This window comes from Echinops telfairi, unplaced genomic scaffold, assembly GCF_000313985.2.
Source record: "Echinops telfairi isolate 266 unplaced genomic scaffold, ASM31398v2 ScPeMD7_7400;HRSCAF=8409, whole genome shotgun sequence".
Classification (NCBI taxonomy): Eukaryota; Metazoa; Chordata; class Mammalia; order Afrosoricida; family Tenrecidae; genus Echinops; species Echinops telfairi.
In genome coordinates, this window is record NW_022111300.1 from 9342148 (window position 1) to 9359731 (window position 17584).

Sequence of the window (17584 nt, forward strand, 5' to 3'; positions counted from 1 at the left end):
GACCTTAACCTTGCAGTGGTTGGAATATGCCAGTACCTTCACAGCCCCGGTGCACATCAGGGAGACCTGGGCAGCGGACAAGCAGGCCCACCTACCTCCCTGAGCTGGCTTCTGCATGGAGCAGGTTACCTGGTGCAAAATCTCTTTGTCAAGCGGAGGTCCGAAAGACACGTCGGCCCCTGAGGGGTACGGGCTGTAGGTGTGCTTGCGGGTCTGGGGCGCCCGGATGATTAGCTGCTCCGTGCGGAAGAAAGGCCCAAAGTGCGTGTCAAAGTACTCCTTCTCGTGGCGCGCCTGGCTGCTGGGGGATGACCAGAGGTCGACGGGATTGGTTGTAACTTGCACAAACATCAGGCCCAACGAGCACACGCCGATGAAGACCAGGGAGAAGAAGATGACGCAGCCGGGGTTCCGCACACAGAAAGCCCCCCACTGTGTGAACAGCCGCCTCAGACCGCCCTCAAAGGCTGCACCAAGCTGGTCACAGCAGGATGCCTCCCCTGGAAGAGCACGAGAGGAAGGGAGGGTGGAGGTTAAGAGCCAATCCATTCCTGAAAGTTGGAACAGGGAAAGTATTAGCTACCACTACTGACGGCGGCCACCCGCGCCCTCTGGACCTGCACCGGGGCCCTGCTGGAGACATCCCCTTCCCTGCCTGCCACAGGGAATTACACCGTACCCATAGACCAGGCTCACACACAGCCTTCCTCTGCGGAGTGAAGTGCTCAGACCGTTCTGCCTACAGCAATTCCCCTGTGAAGCCCTGCCACTGGCTCTCAAGCAGCTGCGTCCTCTCCTTCACCGGCTCCGAGCGGCCGGGAGCTGTGCTATCAACGACTGATGACCTGGTTCTGCGCTGCCAGCCCGACTAGTCTGTGAGTGCCACGGCGGCCGAGCCATCTCTCATCCCCACCACAGCACTAGCACGTGGGCTTACCCACAGCAGGCGCACAAACGTGTCGGGAGGAGTGGGCACGTTCATGCCAGCACCAGCCACACCGGGTTCATTTCCGCCACAGACGCCACATACCTTTGTCACTGGCATTGACAGAATAAGCTATGTTGCTGTCGATGGGGGTGTACTCCGAGACAAAATACCGCTTTCTGAAAAACAAGCACACGCGTGGACTTGGTCACACCTCAGGAGAGCCAACCACGGACAAAGCTTAGAGAGGTTAGGAGAGGAGGAACAGGGCAGGACACACAGGAGGAAGTGGGATACATGACAGGACACTAGGGGAATTACAATGAATGCGATGAAAGAAAATACGAATGAATTGTTGACTCTAAAACGAATGGTCTTCCTTTATCTACTAATATTACAAAGTTAAAAACTAAACATATAAGGGACCAAGAAAATGAGAGTTGAATTGGATTCAGCACATATAAGCTATGGTAGTTAACAAATGGGTAGTTAACTTTAAAAGTTCTAAAAGCTTTTGAATGCTTGCTAGTTGCCGGGCAGAAGTAATTCGGGAAAGGGTGTTAATGCAGATATGGGTTTCCAGCCAAGTAGAAATCTAACGTGGCACTGGGTGACTTTGTTCTTCCTGACGTAGAGAACATATCAGACTGCTTACCTGTAGCACCACACCGCAAAAAATGCTCCAAAAAAAATAAGCAAAAACACCATGTAGCTGAACCACATGATGACGCACATGGCGTCCAAGCCCAAGATTATCCAAGGAGCAGGAGGGGGTGGGGGCTGGGGTTTGGGACCACAGACGATGGAACAGTCCTGGCAGCTGCAGGGGCCCATGACCTCGTCCACAGCCTCGTCACAGCCCTTGGTGGCATTGTTCATGGGCTCCATTCCAAGCAATGGCACATCTGTAGGCAGGAATTGTGTGGAGTGAATATCTCAGTTAAAGAAAAAGGCATACGTTTTCTGCTTAAGTTACATTGAAGTCCTGCGAGAAGTACACTGAAATATATAGTGCAGCGGTAAAGGATAAAGAGCCTAAGGTTTCTGTCTGAGAAAATTAGGTTTTACTACTTTGTCCTCTAAAATTTTAAGCACTCTCACTAACTTAGTACACGGGGTTCTGTCACTGAGAACTCAATACATTAGACACTTCGGTAAACCTGAAATCATGCTTCCCCTCCATAGAGGGGCTGCTTAAATGCTGCGACAGAGCTTCTGGAAATATCTTTGTAACACTTTTCGGCTTTTTAAAATTTTAATTCGCTTTTCTTTAAGAAGCGATTCCTGAAGGCAACTCTTTGTTCCTTCATCCTGTCCCACAGAGTCAGGGTCAGGAATCTCGCTCTCGTAACTCCTCCCTGCCGATGGAGACTCCAGGAACCAACCATCTGAAAGGATGTAGCTGCCTGTTGCAGCTTAAGGGGACTTGGCTTTGAAATAACATCGGAAGCGCACCCAGCGTGGCCCCACCTGAAAAGACGGGCGTGATGGTGAAGGGCGCCTGCCCGTTATCCTTGTTGAACATGTACTCGATCCAGTTGGTGGCGTTGCAGGCCTCTGCGTCCTTCCCACACAGCAGGCCCAGGGCTTTCTCATTGCTGGAGGGAGCCTCCACGTCCCGGCAGGCGTTGTACATGGCTGCAAGAAGAACCCCGCGGAGAAGGCTGAAACCACTGCTTGCTTTAATTCACCCGGGAGAGCCCGCATGGCAGAAGGACGCACCCACAGGAGAAAACTCCTTGTGGCCTGCAGCCAGAGCCCCCCAGCAGGACGGAGAGCAAACACGGAGGAAGGAACGGAGAAGACCTTCTACTCGCTTAGCAACCAGAAACCCAGAAACACTGCCATTGAGCGCTTCTGACACAGAGTGACTGATGTCAGGCTTCTGCGGTGGCAGATCATTGTGGGAGGAGATAGGCAGTGTCCTCCTGAGTGGGCTTGAACCTTGGACCTGTGGTTAGCAGTGCCACCATGGCTTCTTCCAGTTGGGTTCAAACACAGACTCAATGCCACGGAGCCCATTCTAATGCACAGGGACCCGATACGTCCAAGTAGAACTGCCCCTGTGAGTTTCTGAGACTGCAAATCTTTACAGGAGCAGAGTCTCATCTTCCTTCCTGCAGAGCAGCTGGTGGTTTCAAACTGCTGACCTGGTGGTTAGCTGCCGAACATGTAACCCACCAGGGCTCCCTGCCAAGGTAGTTTACCCTCCTGCAAGTAATATTCTAGGCTGGAGTCCAAGTAATTTAAGAGTGACAAAGACAGACGGGAAAGGCTTCTAGGACCCTGTGGAACAGCAGCTCAGGGAAGCACCACACTCACTGCACACGGGAAGGAGCAGCTCTGAGCCTGTGAAGTGGGTTCCCGGAGAGGAGACAGCTGTGGCTGGAGAATCGGGCTTTACAGGGCACTCGGGTTTCAGGGCAGGTGTCAAATGAACTATAACAGCTATTCTCTTTCTGGTTTTTAGTACACATACGGATGACATGCCAAATAAGGTTCTGTCACATGAACGCATCTTGCACATGAGACAGTAGCTGCGATTGGCCCAGTGGTGTTAATTTCCATTCACTCGCTCCTGCGGGCCCCAAACTTTCTAGGATCTTCTTTGTGTACACGTTAAGGAGATGTTTATACATTCCTTTTGTTTAAACCTTAACTCTAAAAGATAGTTAGCTGGAGTAAGTGATTTCCCATAGAACTGGGAAGGTACTCTCTCACCGCCTGCTGTCTGTATCATTGCTGATAAGAACAATCTCTAGCAGTCATTCGTTACGATTTGCCTCTTCTCTCCTCCTGCCTTTAAGATCACTGTCTGCGGAGTGTCTCTGGATAGAGCAGTGCTGGTTGAGTGCAGAATTCTACCCAGTTTGAGGCTCCATCAACATGTGGGAGAGCCTAAGACCGAAAAGGAAGAAAGGCCTGGCGATGAGCTTTTGAAAAACCCGCCAGTGCAAACCCTGCCATCAGAGCAGGCCTGCTTCTGGGGCTCCACTGAGTCAGGCTGCTCGAGAGCAGCTCCCAGCACCAAAGCTCGAACAGGGCGGCGTTCTTTCCATCTATGCTGCTCGGGGGTCGTTTTCTCTCTGAAATCCAAGGACTCCTCTCTCCCCCATTCTGGACAAGTCTAGGCCATGCCTTTGCCTTTCATCTCTTCCAAACTCCCCACATCTGTTCTGCTTTGGGCTCTCCTGATTCTCACACACGTGATTTCTTTAACAACTCTGAGCCTCTCTATCTCTCGGCTGTTTTCTGGAGAATTCCCTCACATCTATCTTCCAGTTCACTTTGTGGTTTTCATGTCTTTAATGTTTCAAACAGAGAGAAAAGTATGGAGATTAAAATAATTCATATGTACTCACCACTAAATCTATATCACACCTACCATTTTACAAGAGAGGCCTCAACATTAAACACACAAAATAGGAACTGATGCGTCCTCCCTATCCCTATACCTGCACCCATCTCTCTGCCCTCAGGAGACTGATCACATCCTAAAATCGATGCGCTCATGCCCACCCCAGGTTTGTGTGCCCTTGACATAAGCTATGTAAGATGTACTTTTATTTACAAATCCACATAAACTGCACACTGAACATGGTCTGTAGCATTTATAATTCTATAGTGAACTTTTTTCCTTGGATTCCTCTAGCTAGACGCATAAGCGTTTCCCTAGTGCAGGCAGCTTTCAGTGAAACTTCTGGGGTGTGGTTATGTGCAGTATCGTCAGCTTTACCGGGTATTCCAAAATTATTTTTAATGATGGTTTCCAGAGGATGGTGAGCCAGGCAGACATGCTACGCAGATCCTCTACCACAAAGAAGTGAGAGAGTCACACGACACAGATATAGATTGTAGTCTGGGAACCCTGAGCTGCACAGGAAAAGATAGAGAAGTGTATTGAATAGGGACTAGGAGAAGCAACTGAACAAAAAGTGGTGAGAGAGGAGGCAGGCAGGTGAACTGTTGGCTACTCTGCCAAGATGCAGCCATCTCGAACTTTTGCAAACAGCATTCAATTGGCCTTGGCATACCAGTGGTTGGCGACAGAAATGTCAGCGCCTCCCTTGTTCTCTACAGCTCCCTGGAACCAGAAGTATGGCAAGCCCCGACTCTCATCCACATGTGACACCCCCACCCACACACAGCCCCTACACTGTCTTAGGTCCAAGATGCACCCACAGTGATTCAGAGGCTGGAGGCACGTGAATTCCTCATCAGGCTATCAAAACATAATGCCGTGTGGGTTGCTGACCACCCCTGGCTGCCCTGCCCCAACCTCAAACAACTCCTTTGGGAACAAGCACCGTGACCTTATGTACCACTTGAGTTGGCAGGAGCTACTTCTGGACGAGATGCCCTGACCATAGTTTCAGAGAACACCAAGGTCAACTGGCATAGCATAGACTACAAAGTCTCCGTCCTACTGTGGTGAGAGGCGGCTGGGGTTTTAAAAGTTCATGAGCAATTTTCTAGAGTGCAGCTACTGGTCTTTTCCTGTCTGAAGGAAGGAAGGGTGACAAAGATTGAAGGCATATGGCGATGGGGCAATGGCCTAGTGTACCACAACCCTGAGACCCGAAGAACTGATGCAGCTAGCTACTGCTACTAACTGCTTGAAAAAAGATAGATCAGAAAGTCCTGGAAAGAGTAGGAGAAATACATAGAACAAGGCTGAAAATCACTAGGAGGCCAGGCTTACTGGTTGGCTAGAGAATGGTAGAATTCCAAAGAACATGGCCCTTGGTCACCCCCAGAATCCCAAACTGTATTCAACTCTGTAGTTCAATTTTTGATCAATCAATAATTGGATCTGTAAGGGATGGCACTATTGCTTACGCAAGGGGTAGTACTGTTGGGTAAACACTATCACAAGGTACGAGTTTCAAACGTAGCTGCTGCTCTGTGGGAGAAAGATGAGGCTGTCTATTCCTACGAAGACCTACAACCTTGGAAACCCTACATAGGGGGGCTTCCTATATTGATTCAATGGCAGTGGAATAAGGGGAATGAGAATACTACAGATGAGCGCATGTCTTCCAATAATTGACCATTTGGGACCAAGGAGGGAGCACTGACCCAAGGACAAAGTTCAAAAGGATTAGACGAGGAAGAAGACTGGAGACAGGAAACAAGGGGGAAGTGGGAGGGGTGATGTCACTGTGATGGAACTGCAATGAACAAGATGAAACAGAATGTACATGAATTGTTACATGTAAAACTGATGACCTTCAAGCTAGTCAAAAAAAAAAGTTTAAAAAAAAAAGGTTTCCAGACTCTCATACCAATTACTAATACACACTAACAATGCAGTGTACTGGAATTCCGACTGCTCCAGTCTTCCCAACACGTGGACTGGGGCAACTTCTTATTTGTCGTCACTCTCGTAATGTGTGAAGGGGTGGTTCACAACTTGAAAAATGCATCTCATCGATTACTAGTGAAGTTGAGCATCTTTCCATAATTTTATTGTGTGCTACATTTTGATTTGTCTATTACCCATTTGTTTTTCAAACTGAGTTTTATTTTCTTATTCATTTACAAATCTTTACTTGTTCTAGACAACAGTCATCTGTATTAATCAATCTTTCCATTTGTGGTTTTTGTTTTTCCTCTCTTTTTAGGAATCTTCCCGACCTTAAAGGTCATTGAGGATTACCCCAAAGCCAAGAACCAAACTCACTGCCGCCAAGTTCACGCTGACTTATAGCAACTCCGGTGGGTCTCCAAAACTGTAGCTGGTTATGGAAGTACAAAGCCCAGTCTTTCTGCCTCAGCGCTGCTGATGGTTTCAAACTGCCAGCCACGCGGATTCACGGCCCAATGTGTAACCACTGCGCCATCAGGATACTGGTTGCTAAAAATATATGTTTTCTTTTCACATTAGCCTTATAACCAATTTATCCCTACTATGACATGAGGTGAAATACCATAAACTAGATGAATATGGGGTGAAAAACCCAATGGCCTCAGGGCATTTATTCAGTAATTTACCTCTCCCATAGATCATGTGTCTCTGCATCAGTCATTTACCGACTTCTGTATAGGCTGCTTGTTTCTGGACAGAATGATTTCGTCATTCTAGTGAGATGTCCTATCTTTATGCCATATCGTTTGCTAGATTTTTTTCCCCAAGTTTTTTATATTTGTTGTCTTTGTAAATCAGAATTTTTTTCTATTTTTCTTCCTGTTGTATTTTTTTTTCCTGTTGTATTTTTAATTGGTCTTTACAATTGAAATTTATATGCTGTCCTTGTAGTCCAACAACTCTGCCAAATTCTTATTGATTCTATTATTTTGTAGATATAGGCATTCTTTTTGTTCAGGTGTTGCCTGTTATTTAATCTAGTCCATTTCACTGAACTTTGTGCAACTGGATGAGTTACTGTGAGACTGACGAGGTGGGGTGAGCGGGAAGACCCAGTGGGTCCTACTTCTAACACGCTCATTCTTTTTTCTACAGTGTTCTACTCTCATTTCAATCCTTTTCATTGATCGTTACATGCTCTCTTACTTTCCCTGACGATGATGTTTCTTCATAGTCAAAACCTCTTTTCCTCTAGCAACTAGGTCTTCCCTCTCACCCCACCTCATCAGTCTCCCAGTAACTCCTGCAGTTGCACAAAGTTCAGGGATTGCTAGCAAGGGAGACAGAAGTCAGTCTGCATATACCGAAGTTTCCCAGGCGGAGAATGTACAGTTCAAAACCACACCAGACTCACTGACACCTTGTCGATTCTGACACCTTATGGAGACTGTCTTATGGTTGGTAGACCAACTCTTAGGGCACAAACAAAGCGCGTCTCCTTTTCTGGCCAATGGAATTAAAATTGGTCATTTTCCATACTTTGACAAGAAACAAAACTGAAAAAATAACTTGATCCTTGCCCAGAGGCCAACAGTGGGAAAGGGATAATCAAAAGCTCACTTACCATTGGCAAAGCGCTCTCCAATATAGTACTGTAACTCTTCCACGTTTGTCTTTGTCTGGTTTGTAGCAGGATCAACATAATCTCCAGTTGCCGTAACGTTCAGAAACTCACTCTGTCGAGGGCTGCAGGTCAGCTCGCAGAACAGGTTCATGAGGTTATAGAAGCATGAGGGACACCTACGGAAGAAGTCCATCGTGTTCTGCTTAATCTCAGACGAGAGAACCAGCAGAAAGCTGATTTAAAACTGACAATGAATACACGTTATTGTAAAATGGAAAATGAATTAGCAGGAGAACATATGAAATTCACCACAATTCAAGGCCTAAATTCTCATGTTAAAGTCTTACCAAAAAACAAACACACTCCCTGTCACCCAGTCAATTCTGTCTCACAGACACCCTGCAGGGCAGAGTAGAACAATCCCTTAAGGGTTTCTGAGACACTAGCAATTTACTGGAGTAGAAAGCCTCATCTTGGAGCGGTGGTGGTGTCAAAGTGCTGACCTTGTGGTTAGTAGCCTGACGCATAACCCACTACACCACCAGGGGTCCTAGAAAACTGCTGTAATTTGTTTATGTATTTCACTTGGATGCAATTTCAAAAGGAAGAAATTATTAAATCAATATTTGGAACACCAGTTGGCTCCCTACTTTTCAACCATGTGAACTAAGTTCTAAAGCAAACAGTACTTTTAAAAATTATACATTAAAAAAAACAATAGAGCACTGTAGCCACATTAAGGAAAATGGAGCATGGGGCAAACGGTCGTCTGCCTTTCTCTATGAAACAGGCTTCTTTCCAAATTACTAAATATCATCTCAGGAGCCCTGGCAGCAAGATGGTTCAGAGCTCAACTGCTAACGAAAAGGCCGGTGAGCTGCATCCACTCCGCAGCTCTGCAGGCGGAGGACCTGGTGATGTGGGGCCATACAGATTACAGCTGGAAAAAATCCCTGTGGGGCAGCTCTGCTCAAGCCTAGTGGGCCACTGTGAGCTGGAACTGGCTAAGTGGCTGCCAACAACAGCAGCGCATCTCCACAATCATCGACTTTGAGGGCCGTGGGGTAGTTCACACAGTAGGTGGTTTCTCACTAATTGGCTATCATACGTAAAGCTTTGGTGTCTCCAATAGTAACTTGGGGAAACCTTCTGCTTTACTGAGAAGGGTGCTTGGTAGAAGTGTTTTGAATGACGAGTGTCTCCAATCTGGCTCCCTCAATGTCTACCTTCCTTCCACGGGCTATACTGGCCTCATGAGACTTTCATTTTATGACATATTAGATTGGCATGTTGTCTCAAAAGAATGATCTAGTAGACCTGACTTGAATGGTTAAAACCTTGTCAGTTGATCCCACCCCCCACCCCATGCACGTTAGGCCTGATCTGGTTTTCAACATTTTCTGTATCTTTTTGTTTTGTGTTTGTTCATATTGGGGTTTATTTCAGATGTGTTTTGTCATTGGGGGTGACCCTCTTGAATTTTTGTTATATGCTTGTATGTTTTTTAATATATGAAACCCAGGATTGATGCACCTCCTGGGGTGGGGGTGCTTAAAAGGGAGCTGATGTCAAGAAGTTCAAGAAGGAAAATAATATTTTGAACTGATCGGGGTTGCAATTGCACAATACTGTGGGATGTCATTGAACTACAGAATGATATGATATCTGTACTAACTCCCAATAAAAATATGCTCTAGTGATGATTTCCCACACTGCATTGCCATTGTAAACTTGGACAACCAGCAGGCTTTTCTTGGGGGAAGCCAACGTGACCTGCACTCCATCACTTGACTTGAAGTGCACAGGTAAGCACTGTCCCCTCTTCATATATGCTTCACTAACATCGAAGGCTGACACGTTTAGAACGACGTCACAGCCTGCTGTCTTAACCGAATGCTCCCAGTGGGTTCTGTGCACAGTGGAGAGCTGCTGAGCCCACAGAAGACCAGGATTATGCAACCCTTTACACTGGCCTGGTCACAGAGAATAGAGTGGGCAGGAAATGAATGTGCATACAACCAGCCAATTACACTAGGAAGAGCTTGTTAAGCTCTACTGAAGACCAAGATCCGGGCACGCAGTGTTACTGCAGGACAGAGACCAAGGCCCAAGGCAGCCAGTGAGTTACACACTTGGCAGGGGCTAAATTGGGGTTACACTATGGATCAGAGGAGTCCTGGTGGCCTATCAGCCAAGCGTAGAATTTAGCGACTGTACAGGGTCTTGGGCAGAGACTCTGTGGGGAACCCCAGCAACTCTCCTCCCATGGCACACTGGGGAGTTCTCAGGTCTGAACAGACCTGGTCCACAGAGGAGGGACCTTATAACCTGAGATACCTGGGAAGAAAACCCAGAATCAACTCTGAATGTAATGGGAATGAGAGGCAGGTCTGATAATTAGTACATTACATTGATTTCTCCTCAGTCTTCAAATGGATTCTTAAAATACAGAAAACAAAAAATGCCCCCCCCACCCCCCACCCCCGGCAAAAAAAATCGGGATGCTACTGGTTAGTATCCCAAGCCCCAAACCCATTGCCACCGAGTCAACCCCAACTCACAGTGACGACACAATGAGTCAAACCACCCCCTAGGGGTTCTAAGCCTATAAATCTTCATGGGAACCGGCTGCCACATCATTCTCCCGAGGGCTGGCTGGTGGGTTCAAACCACAGACCTTATGGTTAGCACCCAAATGTTTAATCACTATGCCACCCGGGTGCCTTGACTGGTCCTGAAGTACCTTAAAACAAACCATTTGTTTTATCTGCCCCAGCGGTCAGCTCACCTGGACAGAAACTGCAGAGGCAGCTGTAGGTTGTCTTTCAGTGTGCGGAGCTGCTGAACGTCACAGCAGAGGTTGACGCTGTCGAAGAAGAATCCTGGACAGAGCTCCTTCAGGGCGAGAGGCACAGATAAGGCAGAGCAGCAGAAGCAGAAATAGGACAAGCATTTCGCAGTGGAATCTAGCAACCACTCCTGGGGTCTTTTTCAGGTGCACAAGGGTGAGGATACAGAACGGGGGATTCAAAAAAAGCATATGAGAAAATAGCATCATCTTTTCTTTCCTCTTCCCACAAACTTTTGGAAGCCCCGTCATATTTGCAAACCTCGGAAGCATGCTAATAAAAGACAATAAACAAAAAACTTACTATCTACAATAGCAGTTCTCAGCCTGTGGGTCGTGAGCCCTTTGGGGATCAGATGACGCTTTCACAGGGGTCACCCGATTCATAACAGTAGCAAAATTACAGTATGAAGTAGCAACGAAAATAATTTCATGGTTGGGGTCACGACATGAGGAACTGTATTAAAGGGTTGCGGCATTAGAAGGGTTAAGAACCACTGATTTACAAGCTAGGGATTCCAATAAAAAGTAGAAAAAGACCAAAACCCAAACACTAACTACCGACTCATAGCGACCTTATAGGACAGGGCAGAACTGCCCCTTTGACTTTCCAAGGCTAACAGGTCACAAGAATAAAAAGCCCCTTCTTTCTCCCGAGGAGCACCTGGGGGTTTTGAAATGCTGACCTTGAAGATTGAAGCCGACCTCACAAGACTCTCCCTGCCCCCCCCCTTTTTGTGCAAGTTGGCTCTCCTCCCTTGAAAATAATTTTACCTCTTCTTCCCCAAAGCCACTGCCATCGAGTCAAATCAACTCACAGTGATCCTATAGAACAGATGGAACTGCCCCTGTGGGTTTCCAAGACTGTAACTCTCTCCCAGAGAGGAACTGGTGGTTTTGAGCTAGTGACCTTGTGGATCGCAGCCCAAATAGTAAGCACTGTGCCACCAGGAGTCCTTTTTATATAAAATTTATACTCTTCAAACTGTGCAAGAATTCTCACTGCCCCTTTCCAAGCTATTCTACCACCATTCACAGAAACTCCGCACACCCTAAATGAAATCTCCTCTCTCCTTGCTCCTTCCACCCCTGGTAGCCAGCAATAATTTGGGGGTTTTATAGATTTGTTTTTCTATATAAGTCAGGTCACATTTTATCTGTCCTTTTGAGATGGACTACTTTTGCTCAGCATGAGGTTTTCAAAATTTATCATGTTGTAGCATGCATTGGGGCTTCATCCCTCTTTAAGGCTAAGTAATATTCTACTGTACACTACATTTCCACCCCGCAGCTGCTATGAAGATGGGTGGCTATGATGAACACTGGTGCACATGTGTCTGTCTGTGTTGCTTGGGTATATAGTACACGTGAGAACGGAAGAGTTGGGTCTCCTTCCATTGCTCTCTGTGTTTATGCTCAAGTGCTATCTCCTGGTCCCTTTAGTCCCTCTAGGCAAATTGAGTTCTGAGGAAAGAAACGAGTGATTCTGGAAGGTCTGCTTCCACGTCAACTTGGTTTTGCTAAGTCCTAGAGCCTTGGGCACCAAGGGTGATACAAAGACAACCTTGGAAGCAGCCAAAACAGATAAGGTCTCGCAAAAAACAAGAGTGAGCAGAATGGAAACGGGACGAGGAAGCGGCAGCTCCCCAGCAACAGAGCCCGTTCCAGCCTTGGAATCTGGGACCATGCCCGGCTATCTGCTGACACATTTCCCCATCCCTGCCAAGGTCAGTCTCCCCAGAGCAACCCACTGCTGTTAAATCTAAACAGATGTGATTATCAGTTCATGAAAAATTAATCCTCTGCACTTATATCATTACCCTCAATGCCATTACACACAACAGATAAGGGGTCTGGGGTAGGATTTAAGTTCCCTCGTCCCATATTATTAATGAAGGCCTGTTCACAGAAGACCCCACTCCCGGAGATCTGAACTTACCTGCACTAAGTCATACCCGTCCTTTGGCAGTGGCTTCGCTGGCCCAGAATATTCGCAATTGTACCTCTTATCTCCGGTCGCAATCCCACATTCTCCATACCAGACGCAGGACTGGGAAAACACCTAAAAGAAGGCAACACAAATCTATCACCAGGTCCTCCATGCTAAAAACACGTCAACATCAAAAAGCACCCAGCCATGATGTACCATCAGAAGGAAGCAACAGTGAGAGGTATGGAGTTTCACGCCTGGAAAAATACTAACTCAAACAGGCCACATGCACAACTGGCAAAGAAGGCAGTGGGAAATGATGGAAGTGACCATATATACTTGAGTGGAAGCCGACCCGAACATCAGCTGAGACGCCTAAGTTTACCACAAAAACTGCATTAAAAATGATGTACAAATGCGCTTTACACAATTGATGTGTGTTTGGATTGCGATAACAGTTGTATGAGCCCCTAATAAAATGTTTTAAAAAATGTGTTAAAAAAAAAACCTCAGTTTATACACGAGTATGTGTGGAATTTTTTTTACATGCTTTCAATGTTCTCGCTACTTTATTTGCTGATCTGTAAGAACCACAATGTAGAGGAAAGATGGTTAGCGATGAAGAAGGCGTTCATTTGTACATCTGCACAATAAATGACATAAGCTCTAAATAATGAAAGAACATTCTACATAGATTTAAGTTAATAACAGTAGGTCAGTAACACGAAGACTAAAATAATAACAGCAATCAATCCTAAGTAAAAGATCATCTTTTGTTTTTAAATATTGTTTTATTAGGGGCTCATATAACTCTTATCACAATCCATACATACATCAATTGTGTAATGCACATTTATACATTCATTACCCTCATCATTCTCAAAACATCCACTCTCCACCCAAGCTCCTGGCATCAGCTCCTCCTTTTTCCCCTCCCTCCCCGCTCCCTCATGAACCCTTGATAATTTACAAATTATTATTTTATCATATCTTGCACTGTCCAACATCTCCCTTCACCCACTTTTCTGTTGTCCGTCCTCCAGAGAGGAGGTTATATGTAGATCCTTGTAATCGGTTCCCCCTTTCCAACCTACCCACCCTCTACCCTCCCAGTATCGACACTCACACCACTGGTCCTGAAGAGATCATCCACCCTGGATTCCCTGTGTTTCCAGTTCCTATCTGTACCAGTGTACGTCCTCTGGTCTAGCCGGATTTGTAAGGTAGAACTGGGATCATGATAGTAGGGGGAGGAAGCATTGAGGAACTAGAGGAAAGTTGTAACTTTCTTTTCTTTTTGTTTTTTAGTCTGGGTACTTTTTTTTAAATCGTTTTATTAGGGACTCATAAAACTCTTATCACAATCCATACATACATCAATTGTGCAAAGCACATTTGTACATTCATTGCCCCCATCATTCTCAAAACATTTCCTCTCCACTTAAGCCTCTGGCATTAGGTCCTCATTTTTCCCCTCCCTCCCTCCTCCCTCATGAGCCCTTGATAATTTGTAAGTTATTATTTTGTCATATCTTGCCCTGTCCGACATCACCCTTCACCCACTTTTCTGTTGTCCGTCCCCCAGGGAGGGGGTCACATATAGTTCCTTATAATAGGTTCCCTCTTTCAAACCCTCTCCCTCTACTCTCCAAGTATCACCACTCACACCACTGGTCCTTAAGGGATCATCAGCCCTGGATTCCCTGTTTCCAGTTCCTATCTGTACCAGTGTACATCCTCTGGTATAGCCAGACTTGCAAGGTAGAACTCGGATCATGATAGTGAGAGCGGGGAGGAAGCATTTAGGAACTAGAGGAAAGTTGTATTTTTCATTGCTGCTACACCACACCCTGACTGGCTCGTCTCCTCCCCAAGACCCTTCTGTAAGGGGATATCCAGTGGCCTACAAATGGGCTTTGGGTCTCCACTCCACACTCCCCCCTCATTCACAATGATATGATTTTTTATTCTGATGATGCCTGATACCTGATCCCTTCTCGTGATCACACAGGCTGGTGTACTTCTTCCATGTGGGCTTTGTTGCTTCTGAGCTAGATGGCCACTAGTTTACCTTCAAGCCTTTAAGACCCCAGATGCTATACCTTTTCATAGCCGGGCACCATCAGCTTTCTTCGCCACATTTGCTTATGCAACCATTTGTCTTCAGCCATCGTATCAGGGAGGTAAGCACACGATGATATGATTCTTTGTTCTTTGATGCCTGATAACTGATCCCTTCGTCACCTCGTGATCACGCAGGCTGGTGTGCTTCTTCCATGTGGGCTTTGTTGCTTCTGAGCTAGATGGCCGCTTGTTTACCTTCAAGCCTTTAAGACCCCAGACACTATATCTTTTGATAGCCGGGCACCATCAGCTTTCTTCCCCACATTTGCTTATGCACCCGCTTTGTCTTCAGCAATTGTGTCCGGAAGGTGAGCATCATAGAATGGTAAAAGGCAATCTTAAAAAAATCTCTATGGCAAAAATTTCTCAAGAGCCACTCATTCCTCATGTGAGAGTCACAAGGCTGTCAGAAAAATTCAGAAGCAAGTAGGAAGGGCAGTGTGAGTCACTCAGTGGCTCCCAAGGGCGGGCCCAAGGCACCACCAAGTCCTTTGCATTACAAAGCCACAGAGCACTGTGGTCAGAGGAGGGCAGGCAATGGCAAGCACAGAGAATCTGGATTCAGAGTAGTGCATTACAGGCTTGGCTGCTCACCACAAAGCCAGCCTTTCAAACTACTAGCTACTCTGAGGGTTAAGGAAAAGGCGGTCTGCCCCTGCAAAGATTTACATCCTCAAAAACCCTGGGGAGCAGCTCTATTCTGTCTTATATTATGAGTCATAATAGACTATATGGCTGTGAATAGTTTTTATTAACCTCAGAAACCTTACATAGAGTCTGAGTCAGAATTGACTGATGGTAGTAGGTTTGGGCTTTGGATCCAACAGAGAAATCAGGATATTGAGAAAGAAATCCTGATTTCAAGATGCCTAGTGGCAAAGCTATTAAAAATCATCTGAACAGGGGCAACAGCATGAGTACCAATTCCTGGCAGTGACCAAGAAGCACAAGATCAAAGCATGTGCAACGAGCTAATTAAATCTGTGTTGGTCCTCAGGATCAAGATACCCACTGCCATTGAGTTGATTCCAACTCTGAGCAAACCTACAGGGCCGAGCAGACCTGCCTAAAAAAAAAACAACCCCCAAAACAAAACTCACCAACATTGAGTCCTTGCTGATTCTTAGCAACCCCTGTAGGTTGCTGAGACTGTAACTGTTTACAGGAGTAGAAACCCCAGTCTTTCTCCTGAGGAGCTACTGGTGGTTTTGAACCATCGGCCATGCAGATCGCAGACCAACTTGTAACCACTACCCCACCAAGGCTCCTCAAACCTGCCTCACTGGTGTTCAAAAGCTTGTGATCTTTATCGAAGCAGCCTGCCACGTGTTTCTCCCTCTCAGTAGTTGTTGGGTTTGAACTGTTGAACTCTCTGCTGTTGTCAGGCACTTAACCACTGTGCTATGACTGCTCCTTAGAGTTCAAGATACAAGTTCCCACATAATCCCTAAAGCCTGAAAAGCATGAAACAAACAAACAAAACACCCAAAAGGTTGGGGTGTACAGGTGTGCAGGAACCTAAGGTTTCTCTTCATGTCTCTGAATTCATTCTTCCGAGAGTCTAAAATAAGAACTACAACTTGCCCCTCTTAAAAATTTTTTTTTCTTAACTTGCCCCTCTTTTGGCTCCTTAAATTCACCTAGTTGGGCCACAAAGGAAAGAATTGGGAAGTGACAAGCACTGAACCTCTTACATACTGGACTTTTGGGCCAGATCACACCTGGAGCATATTCCTTACTTAGCTTTGCAGAGGGGGAATTCCTACCTGTGAAAGGAAGCCAATGTCCTCTAGCTCACAGGTTGGGAGCGAAGATCAAATGAAGACTACAGGTTGAGCATTTAGTAAACTAGAGAGCTTACTTCTAGTTGACTACTCCTTCTTCCAGTAGCCACAGGAGGCCAGATGTGGCCCCCAGACCATTTTCTCAGAGAACCAAGGAATTTTGAGTCTAGACATAAATCCTGTCTTCATTGAGTTCAAGCTGACCCTTAACCAGCAAAGTAAACAGTTGCCCTCTGGCTTCCTGTGTTTGCAAGTGAGTTATGGCAGTCTTGCCTCAGGAATTTGTATGGGTGTGCCCTTAATGAAAAGGCACCCGGTCACATGGCCCTGAGACCTACCCCAAGCAGGGTAGTCAGAAGACCCCCAGTCCTTCTGCAAGCTTTCTACACCTACAATAGCATATGATCCCAACCACAGTCCATTTCCCACTTAGCTCACAGTCCCACCTAGGGCAGGTGGATTCATCTAGTGACAAATGGCCTTTGTGGTCTATCTTCTTTAATTAGTCCTGTGGCCCTTACTCCTTTGGACACCATTTACCGCCTCACACTGATGATCTACATCATCTGTATGATTTGTCTTTTCCCTGCTTATGATTTAAAAAAGGGAGTCTCTATAAAGTGTATTTGGATTTGGGATCATTTTTCCCCCACAGCAGGTTAATGTTCTTGAATTTGTTTTCCAAAAGTCGGCTTGCCTAAAGCAGCCTAATGGCACTTGCCACATTCCATGCAGTATTCTAGATGTCCTTCGTGTATTAATTCAGAAGGGCTAAGATAAGCGGGTGCATAAGCAAATGTGGTGAAGAAAGCTGATGGTGCCCAGCTATCAAAAGATATAGCGTCTAGGGTCTTAAAGACTTGAAGGTAAACAAGCAGCCATCTAGCTCAGAAGCAACAAAGCCCATATGGAAGAAGCACACCAGCCTGTGTGACCACGAGGTGTCAAAGGGATCAGGTATCAGGTATCAAAGAACAAAAAATCATATCATTGTGAATGAGGGGGAGTGCGGAGTGGGGACCCAAAGCCCATCTGTAGGCA

General features: G+C 46.2%; 1 protein-coding gene across 3 annotated transcripts in view; it reads right to left on the reverse strand.

Moving 5' to 3' along the window:
• Positions 1-17584, reverse strand: part of NPC1 (NPC intracellular cholesterol transporter 1) — a 66316-nt gene that overhangs the window by 25862 nt on the left and 22870 nt on the right. For 2 of the 3 annotated variants that reach the window (XM_045296143.1, XM_045296145.1), the window contains exons 2-8: positions 12645-12767; positions 10646-10752; positions 7858-8033; positions 2396-2563; positions 1581-1830; positions 1031-1104; positions 130-551 (exon numbers count right to left, since the gene is read on the reverse strand). In XM_045296143.1, coding sequence (XP_045152078.1) covers positions 130-551; positions 1031-1104; positions 1581-1830; positions 2396-2563; positions 7858-8033; positions 10646-10752; positions 12645-12767 — 1320 coding nt within the window. The remainder of the gene's footprint in view (positions 1-129; positions 552-1030; positions 1105-1580; positions 1831-2395; positions 2564-7857; positions 8034-10645; positions 10753-12644; positions 12768-17584) is intronic. The other variant, XM_045296146.1, reaches the window with a different exon arrangement.